Source organism: Rattus norvegicus, chromosome 7 (assembly GCF_036323735.1).
Source record: "Rattus norvegicus strain BN/NHsdMcwi chromosome 7, GRCr8, whole genome shotgun sequence".
NCBI classification, from domain to species: domain Eukaryota; kingdom Metazoa; phylum Chordata; class Mammalia; order Rodentia; family Muridae; genus Rattus; species Rattus norvegicus.
The window spans coordinates 115,167,673-115,191,467 of NC_086025.1; the positions used below are offsets into that span (position 1 = coordinate 115,167,673).

The window sequence follows — 23,795 nt, forward strand, 5'->3', positions numbered from 1 at the left end:
GGAGCCAGTGGCAGTGGTAGTCCTGGTGGGAGGTAGCCACAGCTGGTGTCAGGCTCTCTGTGTTGTCCTGGCTGACGGAAGGCTTTGCCTGTTTCCACAATCTTAATCTCTGTTCTCCTCTCCCCAATTTCTGGCAGGAATTGGAAACGTTTTCTCTGCTTAGTAATGGCGCCCCGGCTGGCTTAACAGATCAGGTAGGAAGGGGTCTGAGACTCCAAATGTTTCCCCAGCTTCATACCAGCCTGTCTTCTTCATCCATGCCCGAGAGCTCTGGATTCACCCATTGGGGTGACCCCAAGCAGTAGACCACAGACGTCCCCATGTCTGGCTCAAGGCCCAGCCCCTACCACACTTTCACCAGCCCCTACTCCTTACTGGTACATCTGACCACATCCACAAAGGTCAGGACTGCTCACAGTTATGGGGGGTTGTGAGAAGGCCAAGCGGAGTGGGGAAGATAAGGCCAGGCCTGCCTCCGTATTGGGAACTTTTGAGAGCTCATGAGTAAGCACCAGGAAGTGTCAGGCCTGCTCCTGGCGTCCTGTGGCACCTACAGGAGAGATGGCACCGTGTGGATGCTACACGGTCACACGGGAGGTTCAGCTGCTGCTTCCCCACGGGCTCCTCCAGCACAGGACTCATTTTTCTGTCCCGTTGGTCACTCTGCATGTGTGCCTAGAACCGGGTGGACTGGGTTGTGCTCACAAGCAATTCTCAGTATTTACAAGGGACAGTCCCCTGGAGCTTAGCGCTCAAGACAAGGAAGGCTATGAATTCATGGAGCCGAGCCCAAGGCAACCTTCTTGGGAAGTGGTTTCCCCACCTGGGGGTACCTTTAGGTAGGTAGAGAGGTTACAGGAAACACAGACCGTGGAGCAGAGGCCCGTAGTCAGGAGAGGAAGAGACGTTCCTGAGACCACCAGTACAGTTAGTTCCTCCTCAGGGTTCAGGAGAGTAAGCTCTGTAGCTGCTCGTGTCGAGGGTCAGATCCTGAACACACTCTTTCTCTTAGGCATTCACTCCAGCCCTCCCTCGGGCTTTGGCTTTCTTAGGATTTTTTATTGCCAAGTGAATGTTACTAGGAGGGCTCTGTGCAAGAGGACTGGGAGAGAGAAACCTGGACAGTATGGGCGGCAGGAGGGCTGGAAGTCTCTCGTTCTGCAGGGCAGAGGCAGCACTGTCCTTAGAAGCATTCACTGAGGCTTCCTTGTCCCTTTTGTCTCCCCTCCCCACTTCCATACCCCAGGCTGGTGTAGCCCTGACTATCCTGGCCCCGTTCAAGCCTGTAGATCAGACTGACCCAGAACTCAGAGATTGACCTGCATCTGTCTCCCAGTGCTGGGATTAAAGGTGTGCGATTGCCTGGACCCCCTCACCTACTTACTGTGTACACTGTGTATAAAAGCAACCCCGTGAGCAGTGTGGTGGCCTTGGCCTATGCAGTTTATCTGTGATATACAAACACCCGGGGGATGGACAAGCACTGCACGAATTCACTGTGCCATCTGTGGACAAGCTCAGGGGTGGGGCAGGAAGAGCTCTGGGCTCCAAGGAATGGACAGAACAGAACAGACAGGGTCAGGGCAGGTGTTAGACAGCCCTACTCTGACCCAAGAATTGCACTCTTGACCAATATTTGGACTGCGGAACATCTCCCAGAGTGCTGGCTGAGTAAGGTGGGTGAGGCAGAGTCAGGTCTGGATGCCGCATTGTTTCTGCTGCTAACCTTAAAGAGGGCAGCTAACAGTGAGTGTCTGGGCCTTCTCCCAGCCTCCGCAGAAACAGAAAGGACACAGGGCTGGCCATCTTGGGCCTCGAAGGATGAAAAAGGCATCAGGGAAAAGGGAAGCACATTCAGGGTAGAGGAACTGGCTGAAACAAGGCAGAGGAGTTCACTGGGGATCAGGAAGGGAGGCTTTCCTGAAATTCACTATGTAGATGAGGCTGGCCTAGAACTCAGAGATCCACCTGCCTCTGCCTCCCAATTGCTAGGATTAAAGGTTGTGAAAAGGATTTTACCAAGCCTTCCATGTCACAAATTACTAAAAAACTAACTTTCCAAGCTATGGCTGTTGTAAGCTCTCTTTACAAACAAGGAAACAAGTCCAGATAGGGTGCCGAGACTTGGCCAGACCGGAGCAAGCTCCTCTGAATTTCCCTCATCCCAGACAGTGCTCTGACCCCATTACTCTGCAGCTGCAGAGTTCGGACTCTCTGGGACCCCCTGAGGAGGAGCTATGCCTGTGGTCTAGGAATGTCTGACTCCAGGCCAGGTTGCTGCCCGACCTGTGAAAGCCACTCCACCTTTGCAGTGGGGATTGGATCCCGCTCAGGATGGCATTCTCCTTGGAGGAAGCAAAGCTTTCCTGTGAGCCTGGGGGCTGAGCCTGGGGGCTGAGCTTGGGGGAGGGCACACATTCCTCTTTGAAGTAGAAGCCATTTGTGACATGGAAGGCTTGGTAAAATCCTTTTCACAACCTTTAATCCTAGCAATTGGGAGGCAGAGGCAGGTGGATCTCTGAGTTCTAGGCCAGCCTCATCTACATAGTGAATTTCAGGTCACTCAGGGCTTTTAAGACCCTGTCTCACAAACAACCAAAATAACCCAAAACCATTGCTTCAGGGCATGGATGGGACTCTTCCCTTTTCCAGGTCTTTGGAAACCTAGACACGGAGGTCTATCTCTTGCCTGGGACCATTGTTCCCCTGAAGTGTACCTACTAGGCTACCTCTCAGTCCACACCTGCTCAGACCATGGCTGAAAAACCAACCCACTTGTGATAGGCAATCGTTCCTCAGTGAGTGGCCCTCAGCTTAGCCGTGTGGACGTGTGCTGGGCCCTGAGGCCATTCCACCCTATGTCTTTCCTCTCACAGGGAACTTCTAACGGATTGGGATCGATAGATGACATAGAAACAGGTATGTCTCAGCCGTGCAGAGTAGGACACCCCAGGGGCTTCCCTGAGGCAGGACAGGAAAGAGCACGGGTCACTCCTCAGCTCGTCCCTGTCCTTCACTCATGCCTGACCCTGTTGGACACCTCGAGTTAGAGCCCTCACTTCCTACTTCCCTTTCTCTGTTCGTGGGCTTCTGGTTATATGTGATAAGTGCTTGGAGAAGGTACCACTGGCCCCAGAGAAAGGTGATGTGGGTGGATATTTAAGGAGAGCCAAGGTAATCAGGAAGCCCCCACAGCTCCAGGCTGTCTTTCCTTCTTGACTACCTCTGAGCCATTGCCACTGGGGTGGGGAATAGGGAAACCAGGTCCCTGTGGAACAAGGGAAGAAGGAAAGGTGTTAGCTCGGTGACTAGGCAACACCCCCACCACAGAGGGCCCTTCAGCTACTGTGCTCACTGCCTTCACAGACTGCTACGTGGATCTCCGAGGCTCCCCAGCCCTGCTCCCCTCCACTCCCACCATGCCCCTGTTCCCTCATGTTCTGGACCTACTGGCCCCCCTGGATGGCAGCAGCAGGCCACTCCCCAGCACTGAGGGCCTAGATGACTTCTCAGATGGGGACGTGTTTGGTCCAGAACTGGACACCCTCCTGGACTCTCTGGTGAGCCATGCTGCTGTTTTCTTGTTCTGTCCCTTGAAGCCTCTCACTTAGAACCCCACAGTCCCATGAAGAGGCAAGGGAAGGGCCCCATCTTCACATCTCATTTGGGGAGATAGAGGGTGTTGGGAGGGCCTTGCTGGAGTCCACAGAACAGATCCCAGGAGAGGTCAAGCAGAGCCGCTTCATGAGCAGTTACTGTCAGACTACGGTCCCTGGAGTGCCACACCCACACGGGGTTGGATGGTTGTGTACTTGTCTGACCCCTGGCTCTGTCCCCGCTTTGCAGTCTCTGGTCCAGGGTGGCCTGCCTGGCAGTGGTATGCCTAGTGAGCTGCCTCAGCTGATCCCCGTGTTTCCTGGTGGGACCCCACTCTTGCCACCTGTGGTGGGTGGCTCCATCCCCGTGTCCAGCCCTCTGCCTCCTGCCTCCTTTGGCCTTGTCATGGACCCCTCCAGGAAGCTGGCTGCTTCTGTGCTGGATGCCCTGGACTCTCCAGGGCCCACGCTGGACCCCCTGGATCTGTTACCGTACTCGGAGGCTCGGCTGGATGCCCTTGACAGCTTTGGGTCAGCCCGAGGCTCCCTGGACAAGCCGGACTCCTTCCTAGGTGAGACGTTGGTGGGTACTTTCTCTCCTCCTTGACAGTGCTGCTCCAGCTCTGATCTCTGAAGTTCTGCATCTCCACAGCTCATGCCCCTCACAATCCAGGGCAGTCCATACTGTCTTATCTCTGCTGTGCTCAGCACTACTGGAGCTTGAGCCGCGGGCTGGGTGTCTCACTCTAGATCCAAATTAGAGCTATGTTAAAGATTCCATCTGGTGTCTCCCCCCCCCCCAAGAGCTCTGGACCTCCCACCTTAGGTCCCATGGAGATTATCCTGATGCAAGGTCACGGTGCAAGGTCACAAGCTCCATTAGCCCTTCTCTGGGCTGGGAACCAGGGACATAGGCAATTGACCAGGCCTTGATAGGGTTGGCTTCTAGAGGTCAGAGATAGACTAGGGCACTCAAGACTGAGGGACCCATTCGATGGCATGGGTAGACAGGAGCCAGGGTTTCCTTCTGGAGGACCTGCTAGCTCAGAGGCTCAGTATGGTAGAGCATCAGGGTCTGGCTGAGAGCTACAGTGGGAGTTTCTAGGGGAACGCGAGTGAGCCATGGTCTCACTGAGCCAAGCTACAAGTTTGGACGTTCTCCCAGGGGCAACAGGAAGCCTCAGAAGGCATAGTAAGCAAGGGTAGACATGTTGGAGCCTCTTTGTTCCAGGGCTGTGACCATGAAAATAGGAGGGTGAACCCACGGAATGTCCCTGAGGTAGAAATTACAGGGGCATCCCCTCAAGCCCTCTGTGCTAGGCCACATAACCTTTGTGTCTTCTCCTTCCCTAGAAGAGGCCAGCTCACAGGACCACCGACCCCCAAGCAGTACTCAGAAGCCAGCTCCCTCGGTGAGTGACTCGAGTGGGCTCCCAGACCAGACCTCCTACTCATCCTGTGGTTACGAGCCCCAGATTGGGGGTGAGGTGGGCTCTCTGCACTGGTGAGATGCTACATTCTTCAAGAGGGGCCCCTTCAGAGTGGCCCTTACGCTGGAGAACACATTTAGGGTCCTCTTTATCGCGTGTGTCAGAACAAGGCTCAGCAGCCATAGTGATATCCTGTCTGATCTCCAGCCTTAGTCTGTTCTAGGTTCAAAAGAGCACTGGACCCCAAGTGAGCAGCATGAGTGCAGACTTCAGCTTAGACACTAGCTGTGTGGGCCCTAGACAGTCATTGGCTCTCCCTGTCTGTCGATGTCTGGGACACTTCGGGGAGAGCAGTAGGCCCTTAAACAAGCCCACTGCAATTCCTCTGCTTTAATTCAAGGAAACATTCTGGAGCCAAGATGGCTTCTACTCATTGTCCAGGGTTTTCTGAGGCAGGTCATGGTGTTCGGGGCTCATATATTACAATACAAGGCCTGGGAAGATGCAGAAGAAGGTCCTAGGTTCTGATACTGGGTAGTAGGACAGATTGGAGTAGGGGTCAAAAGACATATCTATTCTCACTGCCTTGGCTGCCCCTGGTGGTCCCAGGTACCCTCAGGGCCAAAGATGGCCAATGTCTTCCCATTGTAGCCAGAGCCCTCCATGCCCAACACCGCCCTGCTCATCAAGAACCCTTTGGCTGCCACCCATGAATTCAAGCAAGCCTGCCAGCTGTGCTACCCAAAAACAGGTAATCCCACATCGGCAGCAGCACCCCTCTGCCCTGGAAATGCTGGGAGTCTCGGGAGGGTGGAGGCCACATTACTGTGTGATCGTGGGAGGTTCCTGTAGGAAGACAAGGCTCTCGTCAGCAGGAAACGAAGGGCCCTGACTGGGGCCTGCCCTCTCTCTGCAAATTGTCATCTTCACAGTTCTAGAAACACTGAGCTGGGCAGCCTCACCTTTAATTAGGTCCAGGCCTGTTAGAGAGGTCACGTGGGTTCCTGAGAGGGCTTCCCCTGCAAGCACATGCTAAGGGAGATAGGATGGGAGCTTCAGAGACCCAGATGGGGGGTTCTGGACTTGCATCTCTGTGTACCCTGCCCACAGGCCCCAGGGCTGGTGACTATACCTACCGCGAGGGCCTCGAGCACAAGTGCAGGAGGGATGTCCTCCTCGGCCGGCTCCGGAGCTCAGAGAACCAGATCTGGAAGCGCATCCGGCCCCGGCCCACCAAGACCAGTTTTGTGGGCTCCTACTACCTGTGCAAAGGTGGGTGGACCACCGTGGGGCTGGCTGGAGCCAGCTGGGTTCAGCTCCTCTTGGGTCTAACAGCAGTGACCCAGGAGAGATGACAGAGCTCTGATTAAGACCGAGTCCCACAGGAGAACAAGCCTCTCTCTTGACCTTGTCCAAAGGCAGAGGTCATTCAGGATATGCTATGTAGCTGAAGCCATATGGTGGCCTGCACCACTGCACGCATGTGAGGGTCCCACGGTCCATACAGCCAGGTTCATACCCTGCAGGATTCCAGAAGAGGTGGGCAGAGTCCCGGGAAGCACATAGGAAAGGTTTGCAGATAGCAGTTGTTTTCAAATATTACATCATTTTCCTTGCCCTCACTTTGGCCTCATAGAAATCTCAGAGATCAGTACCAAACAGACGCTTTTGGGTTTTTTTTTTCAGTTTCCCTGAAGCCTAAGCACATCTGTTCCTCAGCCCTTTTTTGTCCTTACCTCCAGACATCTGCGTATAACCTTTTGGCTCTCAGCATCCACCCCAGGCTCCTTCACCCCCTCACCCACCTCACGACGACCATTCACACAGGCCTTTCAGACCGTTCAGTGTCCTCCCTGAAGCCCTGCCCGTGGCTGGTGGGATGAAGGCCAGTGCATGCTCACTCCACATCCCCACCCTAAGTGCTCCTCACGCACACTCACACCTCCCCACACTCCGTGACGTGCTCTGCCCTTTGAGCCCGGAGGCCCCGGTGTTGGAAGCCATTCCCTGTACCACTTCCCACCGCTCTGCAGCAGAGGATGCAACCACTCCTTCAGCTCCAGCTGGGGCCCATGCTCCTGGTCCTAATCCCAGCTATCACTTCCCCAGTGCATAATCCTAAAACCGCTCCCCCTTACATAGTTGTGTGTGCTCTACGGAGGCCTTTGTGCATTGTTTGACCTGCACAGATACTGGGGACCAGGGTTGGTGGTGGGGTGGGAGGGGTTCGAGGGTGTTAAGCCTTCCATACTGGGGCCTGGTATTTGGGAAAGGATCCCTCTCGGGGATTGGCAGCCACCAGCGCTCTGTCCTGGTGGGTGTGCGCCCTGCTGCCCGCCGTGAGATCACCTGGTAGAACGTGTGTCCCATTGCCTCTTGTAGACATGATTAACAAGCAAGACTGTAAGTACGGGGACAACTGCACCTTCGCCTACCATCAGGAGGAGATCGATGTGTGGACAGAGGAGCGGAAGGGCACCCTCAACCGGGACCTGCTCTTTGACCCTCTAGGGGGTGTCAAGCGTGGCAGCCTCACCATTGCCAAGCTCCTCAAGGAGCACCAGGGCATCTTCACCTTCCTCTGTGAGGTACCTGCCTGCCCAGCTAGTTCACCAGGCCCCCACGGCCCCGGGCACAGTCAGGGACCCGTTGTGGGAACTGTTGAGCCTCAAACCTGTGGGTGTGGTGAGGCATGGCCTGAGATCATCAGAGACTGTTGTAACGTTAGTTTACGGAGGCGAAAACTGAGGCCAGGAGGAAGCAGTTCTTCCCTGGGAATCCAGAATGGGCAGGATTTAGATATTTAACCACACTTTCTGGGCAGCCCCAGCTCACAGGCACTGTCCTGGTTCTCTGCTGGTGCTGGGGGTTGAGGTAGGTTTTGTCTAGAGGCCACACGGCCACGTCAACCTCAGCCACACGCTCCAGAGCCCAAGGCCACCTCCTGTACAGCACTGGCAGCCCTCAGGGCCAGCAGACTTAGAATCTTGTCCACTGTTGTCCCTGATTCCCATGTCTTGGGTATGGCAAATTTAGCCTAGCTCAGCTGTCTAGAGCAAGGTATCTGTGGCCAGCCTTTCCCATCCCCCGACATGGTCCACCCTGGCTGTGCCTGTTGTTGCCGTCCCACAGTGTCCTCTCAAGTTTCTTCATTCTTCCCCTGGCAGCTGTGGTTCTAGTAGCCCCGCTGACTAGTAGCCCCAGCATTTTCTCTTTTGGGGGGGTGTTGAGCTAGGGTCTCACTGTTTAGCCCTATCTGGCCTGGAATTTGCTAGCCTGGTTGGCATTGAAGTCACAGAGATCCACCTGCCTCTGCTTCAGAGCACTGAGGCTAAAGGTGTGCGCCACCATGACCACTAGCCTGTCCCAGTCTTGAGAGTACAGTTGGTTCTGTAGGTCCCTGAAGATGGGAATGGTGTCATGGTTATCTCTGAGGAGGAAGGGCTTGGGGGAGGGGTTGGTGAAGCCCAGTCTCCCCCGATATGCTGACCTCACAGCAGATGAACTTGTGCTGTCTCCTCTTAGGGAAGACATGGCTTGGGGATCATAGCTCGTGGCCATAAGACAGAAGCTCTTGAATTCGTTTCTTTCTGTTTGACCTGCACAGTAGGGTAATTGACACAGTTTATAGCTGAGGAAAACGAGGCTCAGGGGCTGGAGCAACTCCTGCCCTAGGCACTCAAGTCGTGTATCTCAGAAGGAAGGAGGGAGAGCTGAGGCCCAAGTCATCTATGGGCCAGAGACCTGAGGTTCACAGAGCCTGGGTTCTCTTCCATATTCCCCCTCCCCATACTCCTCCATCTGGACAGTGACCAGATGTCCTTCCCTAGATGGCCATTGGGGTTCTAGGCCATCCCCTTCCCAGGTGACCTGGCGAAGGTCCCAGCCCATCTCTTCCCTGAACAGATCTGCTTCGACAGTAAGCCCCGGATCATCAGCAAAGGCACCAAGGACTCTCCGTCTGTCTGTTCCAACCTGGCTGCCAAGCACAGCTTTTACAACAACAAGTGAGTCCTGCTGCTGGGCAGTGGGCAAGACAAGGGTGGAGAGGTCCCTTGAGGGCAGCTTGTCAGAGGAGGAAAGGCCTAGGCCAAAAGGGACAGGATGGTGAGACATCCACCTATAAAGGACAGGAACCATATTTATTTAATACTTCCTGTCTTCTAATCATTGTCTTGGGTATTTAATGGTCTCAGAGGCCCCCTGGGGAGGGAGTTACTGCTCCCCTTGTACAGAAAAGAAAGCTGAGGTTTGGGAACAGCTTGGCTGGCAGACAGATATACCCTGCTGATGGTTCTTCCGCTGTCATGGTTTCAATGTCAAACAGGGCATGGGAGGAGCTGGGTCAGGAGGACACCATTGCCTTTGCTCTTTCTGGCTCTCTACTGTGCCTCATCATTAGAGATGGAGTCAGGCCCTGTAGTTACACAGTCCTAGGTCCAAATCACATCCTGGCCAGGGGCTGGTTGTAGGTTGGGGCACAAGCAGTTGCAGCCTTGTGTTTCCTCCTGTCTGAGAGTAATGATGTTCCCACTTGTTGGGTTTCCCTGCCCAGAGAAAGTGCCTCATTATCCCCCTTGGTATAAGACCAGCTCTGGGGCACTGAGCTGGAATTGGTCTTTCTACTTATCCCCTTCTCCCAACCTGATGATGGGGAGATCTGACACCATTGGTGGACAGCTGCAAACTGAGCTGGCCTCAGAGCTCTGTGATGGAGCCCGAGTAAGGCAGAGCTGGGACTAAAGTCTTGAGGGTAGGACCCCCTCACCTACTGTGCCATCCACATTTAGAGATGGGATACAGGGGAGGAGGTGCCCAGGAGAAACCCTGAGAAGCATCTTCCCTCAGACTTGCTTAGCACTGGAAAGGTGGCCCCACTGCGGCGACGGAGGCAGAGGGTGGTGGGAACTGTGAGCGTCATGCCCGTCCCATGTGCCCTCAGGTGCCTGGTGCACATCGTCCGCTCCACCTCTCTCAAGTACTCCAAGATCCGGCAGTTCCAGGAGCACTTCCAGTTTGACGTGTGCCGCCACGAGGTGCGCTATGGTTGCCTGCGCGAGGACAGCTGCCACTTCGCCCATAGTTTCATTGAACTCAAGGTCTGGTTGCTGCAGCAGTACTCAGGTGAGCGGCAGGCAGAGCAGGTGAGGTAGGCTTGGAATTGGCTGGGAGTGAACAGGCCAGGGCCCGATGGCTGACGAGTGGGACCTCGGGTAAGTTCAGAAGCAGGTGGCCCTTGGGAGCTTCCTGGAGGAGTTCGTAACCCTGGACATCACAGACAGAACTCTGCTCGCGCGCAGGATGCAGAATCTGGGTCCCTGCCTGTCTAGACCCTGCCTAGGGAACATGGCAAGATACTGGTGGGAAAGCAAGAATGTGTTGAACCGCACAACTATGCCTAACAGCTCCACCCGCTGCCTGAGTGTTGGCCAATAAGGCTTCTTTCCCTGAGCCACCTTCTGTTTGTCCAGCAAGTGGGTTTAAGGATGTTCATACATCCATCCATCCAACTGCTTTACTCAGCACCCTCTCTGGGTCAGGGCATCCAGCCTCGAGCTAAGCAAGGCCCTCACTTCTGAGGATTTAATGGAGCAAGACAAACGATGTACTAGCAAGAAGTGAATCCTAGGTTCTGTTTGGCCGAGGATGGATTTCTTCTCCACTGCCTGTTGTAGTTTTATCAGCATTATTTGGGGCCACGGTAAGATACCGTACATACGACAGTGTCCACTTAGGGTCGATAGTGTTTTAACTTCAGGTGTGTATCACTGATGTGTGGGAGCAGAGCAATGGGAGAGAGACCCAGAAGACCCTTTCCAGTCAGGTGATGAGAACCGGCCTATCTAGTGAAGGCCAGGGAATGGATGCTCCAGGCAGCCAAGGCCTTGAGGCAGAAGATACACGAGAGATAGTTAGGACTCACAGTCACCAGGGTCCCAGCGTGTGAGAGCCTCTTGGCCTTAAAAGGAAACGTCGTCACCTGCTGCATGGAGTGTTTCCGTCAGTCCTGGGTCAAGGAGCAGTGGTTAGACTCTAATGGGCTGAGGTTTGCAGTGGATCATAATGAATGAACAGCACAGTTGCTTGTGCATGGATTTGCTACACTGTACCTTTATTGTTAGTATAAACATTAAAAAAAAAGTTTAAGATGCTGACTGTGTAGCCAAGAGATGACTCAGAGGTAAAGATACTTGGCACCAAGTAGGCTCCAAGTGTGATCCCCAGGACCCACATGGAGGAAAGAAAACTAACCCCTGCAAGTTGTCCTTGACACCCACCCGAGACACATACACACATAATAAATACACATGGTAAGAAAGTAGCTTCTGAAAGCCTGCCCTGTGGTACCGGCACATCCTCCGTTCCCAGCATTTCAAACTACTGTGCATCTCAGAGAAAAGCCCGCCGTTGCGGCAGGTGACTGCTGGATCTGCTGTGCGATGCCAGGAGGGCTTTTAGGTGAAATGGAGTTTCAAAATCTGGACGGCGGTTTCCAAGCTGTGCCGGAGGCTGGGTGGAAAGCCTGGAGCAAGGGCAGGAGTGGAGACGGCAGGGAAGATGGAGCTCACACCACGTGGTGGCAGTAGCGGTGGCAGAAGCAGTCACATTCTAGGTGTACTTCAATGGTGAGGTTGTTGATGGACCAGTCGTGAGGTATATTAAGGTCAAGCTGTCAGGGTGCCTAGTAGAATAGGGGTCTGGGTTCTGAGAAGAGGGTGTTTATAGGATGAGCGTGTTTGGGGGTGCTAATACCGGGGTTCTGTGTGGGGTGCGGGTTCCAAAATGTCTCTTGGACTTCAAGTAGAGATGCTGAGTGGGCAGTCAGATGTGGCAGGCACTAAGTCCAAAGGGAGATGTGGACTGACTGTGGGTCTCCATTTGGGGATCGTCGGCAAGAACCTGATGTCGAGTGTGGTATGCGGCCCTGGTAAGCGACAGATGCAGAGTGGGCCACAGAGTAGCTGGACAGCTGGCTGTAGGAGGCATTAGAGAGAGGAGAGGATCTGCAGGGAGGGAGGCCTCAGGAAGATGTGCTGAGTAGGATCGGGAAGGCAAGTAAGGATCCGATTGGTACTCTGGGGCCATCGTGCTGGGACATTTGCCCTTTGGGGACTGGCAGTGAAGAGCCACATACCTCAGACTTTGGTAAGCCTAAAGCCCGGAGACCTTGGGGCTGCCCAGCAGGATTCTGCTTGAGTCTCCAATGAGAAAAGCAGGGACACTAAAAATGGAACTGGCTCGGGAATCAAGGGGCTTTCTTCCTGTGCTGTGGATGGACAAACTGGCCCAAAGAGGACACGTGCACTCTGTGCCCTCAGTCTTACTGTGGCCGGGACTGGCCAGAGAGAACTCCTTGGCTTGGGACGCATCCCAGCATCCCACGGTGCTGTGCCTCATCCTTTGCCAAGCCCTGTGTTTTCTCCCACCCTCCACAGGAATGACCCACGAGGACATCGTTCAGGAATCCAAGAAATACTGGCAGCAGATGGAGGCCCATGCAGGGAAGGCCAGCAGTGGCTTGGTAAGGCCCGGGCTTGGCACTGGGGTCAGGGTGGGCACCACAGGAGCTGTCCAGTTCCTTTTACTGTGACATGGGACCCTGCAAGTTACACTCTTCCCTATATTTTCGGAGTTCACATTTTACTACTTGCTTTTCCTATGTGCGGGTGTGTGCTTTCATATTCAGATATACATTTATATGCATAAATACACTGATTTGGAGAGGGTTCTGTTTTGAACCATCTGGGAGTGCGCTTCAGATCCTCTCACTTCTGGTCGTATTTAAAAGGGTAATATGGTATTGAAGAGATGGCTCAGCAGTTAAGAGACCTGGCTGTTCTTCCAGAGAACCCACATTTGATACCCAGCACCCACAGGGTGGCTCCCAACATCTCTAACTGGAGTCCCAGGGATCAAGTACCTCTTCTGGCCTCTGTGGGCACTGCACAAAAGACATACATGCAAACAAAACACCCATACACACTAAGCCATCTCTCCAGCCCATGACTGATATTTCAAAGCCTCTGGTTTTACATGTGGAGTGGGGCGGGGTGCCTGTTTTCTCCTGCTGCAGAGGCAAAGCCGTGGGCTCAGATTCCACATCAGGAGGCATGGCACTTCTAGTTATCCCATTAGTGGTGGTGACTATGACAACTTGTCTGAGGTGCCTCCAAATGTAAAGATCCCTGCACTAGAAAGTTTTTTTTCTCTATAATGGTTAGTAATGGTATCCTGGATCAGTAGGGTTTAATGGCATGTGTACTTAGAAGGTGAGGCAGGAGAATTAGAAATTGAAAGCCAGCCTCAGCTGCTTCATGAGTTTGAAGCTAGCTTGGGTCACATGAGAGACTATCTAACCTGCCACCCTGCCCCTCAGAAGTCTCCGAGGAGATGCCTTGAGTCCATGTGAATATCTTTGAGGGCTCAGAGTGCACCCACTGGTTGTGTTGTTTCTCTCCTGTTCTTCACTGTGGTCTGACTGTATGAGTCAGAACATTGGGGTGTTCGCTAGATTTGCCCAGCGGCAAACCCCAAGTCCCTTGGCATGGTGCTACGTGTGTGCCCCACCTGTACCATTCCTACCGTCCAATCCTCCTCAGATTTATCATAAAGCCTTGCTCACCTTTTACAGCATGGTATCAGGCTTACAGGAGTTGGCCCCGGCTTCGGGGTGTTGAGCCCGCTGTGTGTTTCACCCTGATGTTCACAGCACCTTGGGCTTCAAGATCATTGTAACTGTAGATGACAAGGAGACACTGGCTTAGGGACAAGAGGAGCCAGTGAGTGTAGTACACCCGTGAAGGATGACCCTGTTTCCCAGACCTGACCAATCTATTGCCAACCTGAAGGAAACCTGGGCTTCTGAACTCTTTATGGGGCTAGGATACAGTGGGGTTTGGGGGAGGATCCAAGCTGAGGGGAGGAACCATTAGGGCTACTTGCTCCTTGGGCCTTCCCTTCCTACCTTTGCTCATTCTCTCTCTTGTGCAGGCCTAGGCCTGGGGCTCTTGCCTGCTTACTATCTTGAGAGTAGAGGCAGTAGGTCTGTGAAGTCAAGGGCCTGCCTGGGCAGGTGCTGCTTGAGCCCAGTGCCTCTGGCTTACCATCCCTTGAAGAAACACAAACGCTCTTGCCTATGAGGGGATAAGAAACTGCCCTGAGCTGCCTCTGCTCAGTCAGACGGGAACGATCCCTGCACTGGGCAGTGCTGGTCACTGTTCTGTGGGGGAGCTGGCAGGAGACCTGCTAGCCTGGAGAAACCAAGAGCTGCCAGACAGGCAATCTCACACCCAAGGCCAATGGCTGGTAACACAACAGGTTAGCCAAGGTCACCTCCCACTCTCCAGCTCCCCAGAGTGAAGGCTGGGGCAAAAGATGGAAGACTGGAAGGAGCCTAGAGACTAGCTGGACATTGTCCTTGGAGAATGGTCTCGAGTCCAAGGCTGTCTGTCCTGCTGCCCAAGGCCAACTTCCCACCTTTGTATTCCTGCTCTCTACAGACGGGCCCTGAGATGCACACATATGTGCAAGTGAGCACACCTGTGTGTGCAGGCCAGAGGAGGCCCCAGGTGTCCCCATCTACCACTCTGCCTTTTTCCTTTGGAGTTGAGGTCTCTCGAGGACCCCAGAGCCTGCACTTTTCTTGCTAGTCGAATCCCAGCAAAGTCCTGTTGCTGACCTCTCACTGCTATGAGCAGGACCACACCTAGACCTTACCTAGGTGCTGGGATCTAAACCGTGGTCTTCGTGCTTTCACAGCAAGCACTCTTACCTGCCGAGCCATCTGTCCAGCCCTTGAGCTGAATTTTGAAAGACATTATTTAGAGTAAGTTACAGGAAGACTAGAGGGATCCCAGTAGAGAAAGAAGACAGCCTGCGACGTAGGGTGCCGTGGCCCAGGACAGTCTGTTGCATCCTCTCCATTTCCATCTGAGTAGTTTACACCCAGCGCAGACATGTAGGTATGCAAGATGGGCAGATGACAGAAACGTTGTTTTTAGATGGGTTCTCACTATGTAGCCCAGGATTTCCTGGGACTGATTTTGTAACCCATGCAGGTCTCTCTTTTTTTTTTCTTTTTTTTCTTTTTTTTTTTCGGAGCTGGGGACCGAACCCAGGGCCTTGCGCTTCCTAGGCAAGCGCTCTACCACTGAGCTAAATCCCCAACCCCCCATGCAGGTCTCTTGTGGTAATCCTCCTGCCTTAGCTTCCTAAGTGACGGGATTACCAGCATAAGCTGCCTATACATCTGGCTATAAATCAAACACTTGCTAATGATAGGTCATAAAAATTTTAAAACTATTCTTTGGTATACATATAAATAATTTTATTGTTTAGTAAACTAGAATAAAATATTAATGAGATGAATGAGATTAACAAATTAAGTCTTGGCTGAATCGTTAATTGCAGGATGTAAGACAACAGTTCTTGGAATTGATCAGCATTTTGCTTTTATAGTTAACAAATTCAAAATGCCGAGACTACTACTGTGCATAAATATGGAGTCCAAAATCGCAGAAGTGTGTTTAGGACTTTGTTGGAAGTTTAATACTAACCCCACACCAAAATTCATGTAATAAATTTTAAAAATCACGAACGAGGGAGGGGTGGAAACTAAAAGGACTCAGCCGTGAGGAGAGCTTGCTTGCCGAGGCCCCCGAGGGTGCCTCTGGGGGGTTATGGTTATCTTCCGCTGCCCTGGCCCTGGAGCTCCTCGATGCTGTTCTGTCTGCTGTGGGGGGGGGGGAGAGACAAGGTGAAAAGAGTCTGAGGAGTCAGGTGATGACATGGGTTTTGATGAGTTTGACTAAATTTCTGCTCCCCTACAAATAGAGTCTTTTTATGTATCTTGAGGAGGAAAAAGAGTGCTTGACTTTAACCCCAGCACTCAGGAGATGCAGGCAGGCGGATCTCAGGATTCAAGGCCAGCCTGGTCTACAGCACTAGTTCCAGGATAGCCAGTGCTACACAGAGAAGCTTTGTGCTGGGAAAAAAAAAAGCATTTGGTGCTTCTGCAGACAACTCAGGTCTGGTTCCCAGCACTCCCATCAGGCAGCGTACAGCTGCTTCTCACAACAGGTCCAGGGGGTCTGATGCCCTCTGGCCTCCACGGACACCTGCGTGCACACAGTACACATAAACTCCCAAAGAATGAGCAGCTCAACAGCAATAGGTGTAAACCACACGCACACGCTCGCTCTTTTACCGCTGTGAGGAGACAGTATAGCCAAAGCCCTGTGGGGAGGAGAGGGTGTATTTGGTTTATAGATCCTCCAGTCAGTCCACTGGGGAAAGCCAAGGCAGGAACTCACACAGGGCAGGAACCTGAAGGAGGAGCTGATTCAGAGGCCATGGAGGGATGCTGCTGCGTACTGGCTTGCTCCCCATGGCTTGCTCAGCCTGCTGTCTTTTTTTTTTTTTTTTTTTTTCCTTTTTCTTTTTTTCGGAGCTGGGGACCAAACCCAGGGCCTTGCGCTTCCTAGGCAAGCGCTCTACCACTGAGCTAAATCCCCAACCCTCAGCCTGCTGTCTTAAGAACCCAGGACCACCAACCCAAGGATGGCCCCGCCCACAACGGGCTGGGACCTTCCCTATCGATCACTTTTTTTTTTTTTTTTTTTTTTTTTTTTTGGAGCTGGGGACTGAACCCAGGGCCTTGCGCTTGCTAGGCAAGCGCTCAACCCCTATCGATCACTATTAAGAAAATGGTTGGGGGGGTTGGGGATTTAGCTCAGCGGTAGAGCACTTGCCTAGCAAGCGCAAGGCCCTGGGTTTGGTCCCCAGCTCCGAAAAAAAGAAAAAAAAAGAAAAAAAAAAAAAAGAAAATGCTTGGGGGTTGGGGATTTAGCTCAGTGGTAGAGCGCTTGCCTAGGAAGCACAAGGCCCTGGGTTCCGTCCCCAGCTCCGAAAAAAAAAAAGAAAATGCTTGAGCTGGAGAGATGGCTCAGTGGTTAACAGCACTGACTGCTCTTCCAGAGGTCTTGAGTTCAAATCCCAGCAACCACATGGTGGCTCACGACCATCTGTAATGGGATCTGATTCCCTCTTCTGGTGTGTCTGAAGACAGTGACAGTGTACTCATATAGAATAAACAAACAAACAAACAAACAAATAAATTAATTAATTAATTAATTAATCTTTTTTAAAAAAGAAAGTGCTCCACAGGCTTGCCTGCAGCCTGATCTTATGGAGGCATTTTCCCAATTGAGATTTAGTTCTCAGAAGACGATAGCTTGTGTCAAGTGGACAAAACTGTCAGCACAGCCTCTAGCTCAGAGCTTTATCTGCCTCCATTGCCCTCTGTGCTGCAGGTATGTCACCACACCTGGCAATTAAAAACAAGTTTCTGCGTATGACTGTTTTGCTTACGTGCATCTGTTTACAGCCTATGCACGCCTATTGGCACAGACGTCAGAAGAGAGACCTAGAGTTATGGATGGTTGTGAGCCACCATGTGGGTGCAGGAACCAGCCAAAGTCTTCTCTAAGAACAAGACATTCTAATCATGTGACCCAAAGATATACATTGATTTAGTATTTACCTGCTGAGATAGAAGAGTAGGAAAAATATCTACAGCCTGTTTTCTGTGGACCATTATTCTTCTAAAGCACAGGGAGTCTGCATGTATGTATGTAAGAACACTGCAGTTCGCAAGGTTCTCTGGAACCTGAGCCCCGTCAGGCAGTGTTTCTGGACGTTACAGGGTGTGACACCACACAGTGGGCTGTGTGCATATCAGGTACTTAGAACCAAGAGTCTGGTGAGCTGTCACGATGCAACATGGGCAAGGACTGCCAGAATTCCATGCTTGTCTGATGGTAAATTAATTTCTGCTTGTCGTGTACTCAGAAGGTTTTGGTATTGCCAGATTTTCCAAGCTCCCAAATTCAGTTATGTGACCCTTATGGGTTGAGACCACAGTTTAAGGAGCTGTAGAGATTAGAAGCACGAAGTGTTCTTTCAGAGGCCCTGAGTTTCATTCCCAGCACGTCAGCAGCCTATAATCATAGCTTCAGGTCCATGATCTAACCAATGCCTCTGGCCTCCAACAGAACCCACACACATGTGTGTACACACACACACACACACACACACACACACACACACACACTTAATTTAAGAATAAATGACTGACATGGCAGCTTGTGCCTTGAACCGCAACACTCAGGAAACAGCTGACGGATCTCTGTGAGTTTAAGCCAGCTCGGCCTCGATAGCAAGTTCCAGCCAGGGATACATAGAGAGACCCTGTCTAAAAATAAATACGACAAATTTAAAATAAATCTTTTAGAAGAGAAGCTATTCTATACAGTGGTTGCACAGACCAGACCTTCAGAATAGTAAAAGTAAGTGAAGACCGGCCAGAGGCAAGAAGATGGTGGTTCAGAGTCTCTTTCCACATCCGGCTCCCCTATCAGAAGTCACAGGGCCCTTAGCTGAGAGCTCGCTGCCTCTCAGTAAAACTGGGCAGTAGACTCACTAATTTAAGACTGAGTGGTCCTAGGACTCCCAGAGGCCTAAGGCCTGGTAGCTACAGCTTCACGAACCCCTCCCCCATCTTCCAATAGGGTACCCCAAGGACACATGGACCCAGCTCCTTTGACTTGCAGATGAAGTTTGTGTGTGGTCAGTGTTGGAGGAATGGGCAGGTGGTGGAGCCCGATAAGGACCTCAAGTACTGCAGCGCCAAGGCCCGGCATTGGTAAGCAGGCACTGCCAGAGCCACATGAGGGAGGAGGCCTTAGGAGACCTGGGCTGTGAGAGAGGGAAGAAGGCCTCATAACCCTGAGGCTTCCTCTCTGCCTCTCCCCGATGACTCCCTTTTCTGACCTACAGCTGGACCAAGGAGAGGCGGGTCCTTCTGGTGATGTCCAAGGCCAAGAGGAAATGGGTGTCTGTGAGGCCACTGCCATCCATTCGAAACTTCCCACAGCAATACGATGTGAGCACTTGGGGCATGGGGGAGGGGAGATAATACAAGAGGTTGTGGGCTCTGTAAGGCTCTGAACTGGCCAACACTGGCACAGCCATGTGGGACTCAGCAGGCTTTCTTTTGCCTACCCACAGCTCTGCATCCATGCCCAGAACGGCCGCAAATGCCAGTACGTGGGGAACTGCTCCTTCGCACACAGCCCTGAGGAGAGGGACATGTGGACCTTCATGAAGGAGAACAAGAGTGAGTGGCAGGCTTATCCTGTATTCCTGTATCTGTATCTCTAGGATACACGCTTGGGCGCTTCCCTGACTCTGGGTTTCCTGTGCTGGGGTTCCCCAGCAGCAGAGCAGAGATTTTTGTGCCCCCCAAGTCCAGCAGGGACCATGGGTAGAATGGATGGGGAAACCCCCTCACCAAGCACTCTGTCCCCTGCCCAGTCCTGGATATGCAACAGACCTATGACATGTGGCTGAAAAAACACAACCCAGGGAAGCCAGGAGAAGGGACCCCCATCAGCTCCCGGGAAGGAGAGAAGCAGATCCAGATGCCCACGGACTATGCTGACATCATGGTAAGCCCTGCCCCGGTACTGAGCCAGGGCCAGTTGGGAGGGCATCCTGGAGGGGCTCAGAGGGGCAGAGCTGTGGAAGCAGGCACCCACAACGCTGTGCACGCAGATGGGCTACCACTGCTGGCTCTGCGGCAAGAACAGCAACAGCAAGAAGCAGTGGCAGCAGCACATCCAGTCTGAGAAGCACAAGGAGAAGGTCTTCACTTCCGACAGCGACGCCAGTGGCTGGGCCTACCGATTCCCCATGGGCGAGTTCCGACTCTGTGACAGGTGCTGAGGGCTGCGGGACGGGGAGCACGGGCAGGGAGGGCGGGTAGCAGGTGGCCTGAGGACAAGGATGTTGGGACCAGCTCCATCTCTTGAGTTGGTGTCTCTTAGAGATGAGAACGTGCTGGGGGTGGGTTCGGGCCTATCTCTAGCCCTCCTTCGCAGCGCCGGATCAGCTCTTAGACCGTGCTACTGTGTCAGGGGTTTCCTGAGCCGGGACCAGGGCTGTCTGGGGAGAAGCCTGTTTTAGGAAGATGGGAAGGCACAGAGCTCAGGCAGTGAGCCTTCTGCCACCCACAGGCTGCAGAAGGGCAAGGTGTGCCCAGACGGAGACAAGTGCCGCTGTGCCCATGGACAAGAGGAGCTCAACGAGTGGCTGGACCGGCGTGAGGTGCTGAAGCAAAAGCTTGCCAAGGCCCGCAAGGACATGCTTCTGTGTCCACGGGATGATGACTTCGGCAAATACAACTTCCTGCTGCAAGAGGATGGGGACACCACTGGTGCCACCCCAGAAGCCACCGTTGCTGCAACTGCTACTGCTGCCACCACCACCACTGGGGAGTAGGGCCAGGTCTCAGCTATGGCAAAGTCCTGGGGTCGGGGGTGGGTTGGGGGCAGGGGACCACCCCATCAGGCAGCCCCCAGTCCGCTGGGTCCCTGTCATCCTTTCCACCCCCAATACCCCAGGTGTGTATACCCAGGTCATATACTGCAACCCCAAGTGGTCCCAGGATCTTTGTCCTGTCAAAATGGAGGCGGACCCTCCCCAATTCTAGTTCTCGTGGTTGGAGAGGGAGGGGCCTGGCCAGCTTCAGCCTACAGCTTTAAATCGTGTCTGCTCCTAAATGGGTCCAAAGCTCAGGGCTGGGGAGTCTGGGGTCCCCACTTGAATATATGCAGCAGGAGGATCCTTTTCCTTCTCTACCTTCCTCTCTCCCTTCCCTGGGGTCTGATCAGGATGCAGCAAAGGGCAGGAGGCTCTGACTAGCCTAAAGTACAGTCGTGAGATGGAGTTGGGAACACTGTGCTGGTCACTTACCACCTGGGGTTTCCTGATCTGCAGAAAGGGGCAAGGGCTAAGGCAGATGATATCTGAGGCCTGGCTAAGCAGTCTAGGTGCTCCTAGCAACCATCCCTCTGCCCAGCCCTCTCCTTTGTGAGCCGCAAATGTAGACCGTACTCAGCCTTGGAGTCAACACAACCCACACCCATTTTACAGAAACAAAAACTGAGGTCTAGCAGGAGGAATGGTTTGCCCAGGGTCTTTAGCCCTCTCTGGTGCAGAACTGGGATATAAACATTGGTCAAAAGACCCCACCCATTCGCAGCTGGAGCCGCTGGGCTCCCCAGTCCCATGCAACATCCCTGGGACCTTGGGAAGGCTGCTGAGACAAGAGCTGTTCTTCTTAGCTCCATGTTATGGGTTTTGGGGTAAGCGATGGAGGTTATATCCCCAAGAGCTTTCACAGACAAGTGACAGAATACAGGACACCATGAGCTAGCTCAGGTTCTGGCAAGGTACAAAGCATGGCGAAGCTCTGAGGAATATGAAGAGTGAGGGAGCAACCTAGGCTCTCTGGGCTTTCCTGGGGACCCTCTGTAGTCTTCTCCAAAAGACCAAGATATACTGTTATGACCATCCATCCCAGTCCCACCCTATGCCCAACCCTGCTGGCCACCTAGGACCCCAGATGACCCCCAGCCCATGCCCCCACTTACCAAGGCCTCTTTTATCGTCTGAGGTATGTGTACACCTTTTCATCCCGCCCCCCACAATAGACACAGCCTCTCCCGGCTCTCCAAGACATTCCAGAATGCTCCACCCCATTGGCACAAGAAGGGGGAACACCCCGTCCCCAGAAGGAACCAGAAACTAAGGCTATCAAGGAGTGAGATAGAATGAACAGACACTCCTAGTTTTCCTCCAGCCAGGGTTGCTAGTGCTAGAGAGCACAGTGATAGGCACCTGGGTGTAAAGGACCCATTCCTCATCCTGCCACTGCCCAACCTTCTCCCGATGACCGTGGCATGTACCTTTTCCTCTCCCCTGACCCCCTTCCCTAACCCCAGCTGGCTAGCACAGCAGAGTTTGGGTGCTGGCAGTGTGGCTGGAGGGGAGGCGAGACCACATCTAAGGTAGGGGCCATGGCCGTGAATGTGGATGACACTTGTTCTCCTGACCTGTGGTGTTGCAGTCTGTTGTCACCAGCCTTGTTTTAGTGTGTATATATGTCGCCCCTGTGATGCATATATACACAGGTATTAAATATATCACTCTATATAATATTATATATGTGTGTGGTATCCAAGGAATCTCTTCTATTGAGGGCTAAAGATAAAGAATTTGGCACACAAAAAAATGCAGACATCCTTGTGAATTTTGAGTGCTTATGGGGTCATCTGGTTATTTAGGGAACTGAGACGGGAGCCATGGCTCAGAGATGATTTGGGCAGGAAGGGCAGGGTGGCCCACACCGGGGCCTTGCTCGGACTGCTAGTTTCCCACAGACCCATGTCTAAAGAAGAATACCAGTGTGCTCAGGAAAAGGAAGTAATCAGTGTTTCCCAACGGAGAGGGATGAATCCAGAGTTTTCCTACTGTTCATCTGTCCAGGGGTCCCTAAGATCTGGGCTTCCTTATATTCTAGACCTGTGTCCCCAACACGGAAGAGAAGAGAAAGACGATGGGATAACCTGGGGTGGGGAACAACAAAACATCCTAAATGATGACTATAGTTAATCAGATGTGGCCCCTCTAGGGCCTCTGGTTGGAAGGCTCAGGGTTGAAGCAGGCCTAGGAGCAAGAGCAAGATTACACAGTAGACATGGAGTGGGGGCAGCGGCAGGGGATGCTGCATTTCTCAGCTGGGCAGTAATCAATCTAATAATGGTCCTTTAAAAATGTCTGTATTAAAATATAAGAATACCACACTTTAATATTAAATATCATAAGGTCTAGTATCTTGATAATAATGTAGATGTTTTAATAACAATTTTTGTCCTTCTTAAAATAAAATGAGAGAGAAATTTGCTTCTTTTAGCCTTTGTTCTAGAAAGTATATGTGTGCACTTTGACCATTGTCCCCCAGGTGTCACTCCTGTTCCTCCCCAACTACTGCATGGATCCAGGGGGGCCAGGGCTGCCCAGGGCTCCTGGGACAGAGCTAGCCCCAGCTGGCTGTGCCTGGGGCAGGCATTCCAGGGGGTAAGGGGCAGTATCCGTGTACACACGGAGGGAGACCCAGCTGACCCAGCTCAGACAACGCCTCCATAGCAAGGACAAGCTGTGCTCTGGACAAGTGGCCCTGCGAGCCACCCTTTGGCAGCTTTCTTACGCCTGCCTGCTCACAGCCCTTCCTGTGGGACCGCATGTGCCTCTTGCTTTTACCATCATGTGCTGCTCTGCATTCTGTGCCCTTTTTGGGTACGGGCTGTCCAGGAAGGTAACGGGTCATGCCAGGCTTCATAATGTGAGCTAGACTGCCACCTTGATCCTCTGAGCCCAGGGAAGACCCAAGGTTATATAGGAAAGATTTGTCAACTTTTTTAAAACTCTCCTAGACAGAGTCTTAGTATGTAGCAGCGGATGGTACCGACTTTGAATGTTTGTTCCGGCCTCTACTTTCCTGAATGCTGGGGTTATAGACTTGTGTTACCACACCCAACAGTTTCCTCAACTTTCAAAGAAGACTGGGCGTCCAATCTCACAGGGGAGTTTTTTAAACTTCCTGAAGTGTGCTCGTCGGACAGTTTCACTGTGGAGCCCTAGCTGGCCTGGAATTCTTTTCTCCCCTAAGACTGTTTTTTTGTTTTGTTTTTGCTTTTTGTTTCGTAGCACTGGCTGTCTTAGAATTTGCTCTGCAGGCTACGCTCAAACCTGCATGGAGCGTCCTGCATCGGTGCTGAGTTGTAAGTGTACCCACAATGCATTGCTTGCCCGTTAGCTTTAAGCTGCAGGACAGTGTGGCCTGGGAGCCAAGGCCTGGACCTATGGG

General features: G+C 52.7%; 1 protein-coding gene across 4 annotated transcripts in view; it reads left to right on the top strand.

The window, feature by feature from the left end:
• The window catches only part of Zc3h7b (zinc finger CCCH-type containing 7B), a 48,269-nt gene extending 25,428 nt beyond the window's left edge, over positions 1-22,841 (top strand). For 3 of the 4 annotated variants that reach the window (XM_039079278.2, XM_006242085.5, XM_039079280.2), the window contains 17 exons: positions 138-194; positions 2,877-2,919; positions 3,367-3,560; positions 3,847-4,168; positions 4,950-5,008; positions 5,678-5,777; positions 6,137-6,298; positions 7,409-7,614; positions 8,933-9,033; positions 9,969-10,150; positions 12,463-12,548; positions 18,595-18,728; positions 18,863-18,968; positions 19,094-19,202; positions 19,400-19,533; positions 19,640-19,803; positions 20,101-22,831. In XM_039079278.2, coding sequence (XP_038935206.1) covers positions 138-194; positions 2,877-2,919; positions 3,367-3,560; positions 3,847-4,168; positions 4,950-5,008; positions 5,678-5,777; positions 6,137-6,298; positions 7,409-7,614; positions 8,933-9,033; positions 9,969-10,150; positions 12,463-12,548; positions 18,595-18,728; positions 18,863-18,968; positions 19,094-19,202; positions 19,400-19,533; positions 19,640-19,803; positions 20,101-20,365 — 2,424 coding nt within the window. In that variant the 3' untranslated portion in view covers positions 20,366-22,831. Of the gene's footprint in view, positions 1-137; positions 195-2,876; positions 2,920-3,366; positions 3,561-3,846; positions 4,169-4,949; positions 5,009-5,677; positions 5,778-6,136; positions 6,299-7,408; positions 7,615-8,932; positions 9,034-9,968; positions 10,151-12,462; positions 12,549-18,594; positions 18,729-18,862; positions 18,969-19,093; positions 19,203-19,399; positions 19,534-19,639; positions 19,804-20,100 lie in introns of all 4 variants that reach the window. The other variant, NM_001130695.1, reaches the window with a different exon arrangement.
• Positions 22,842-23,795: the final 954 nt, after the last annotated feature.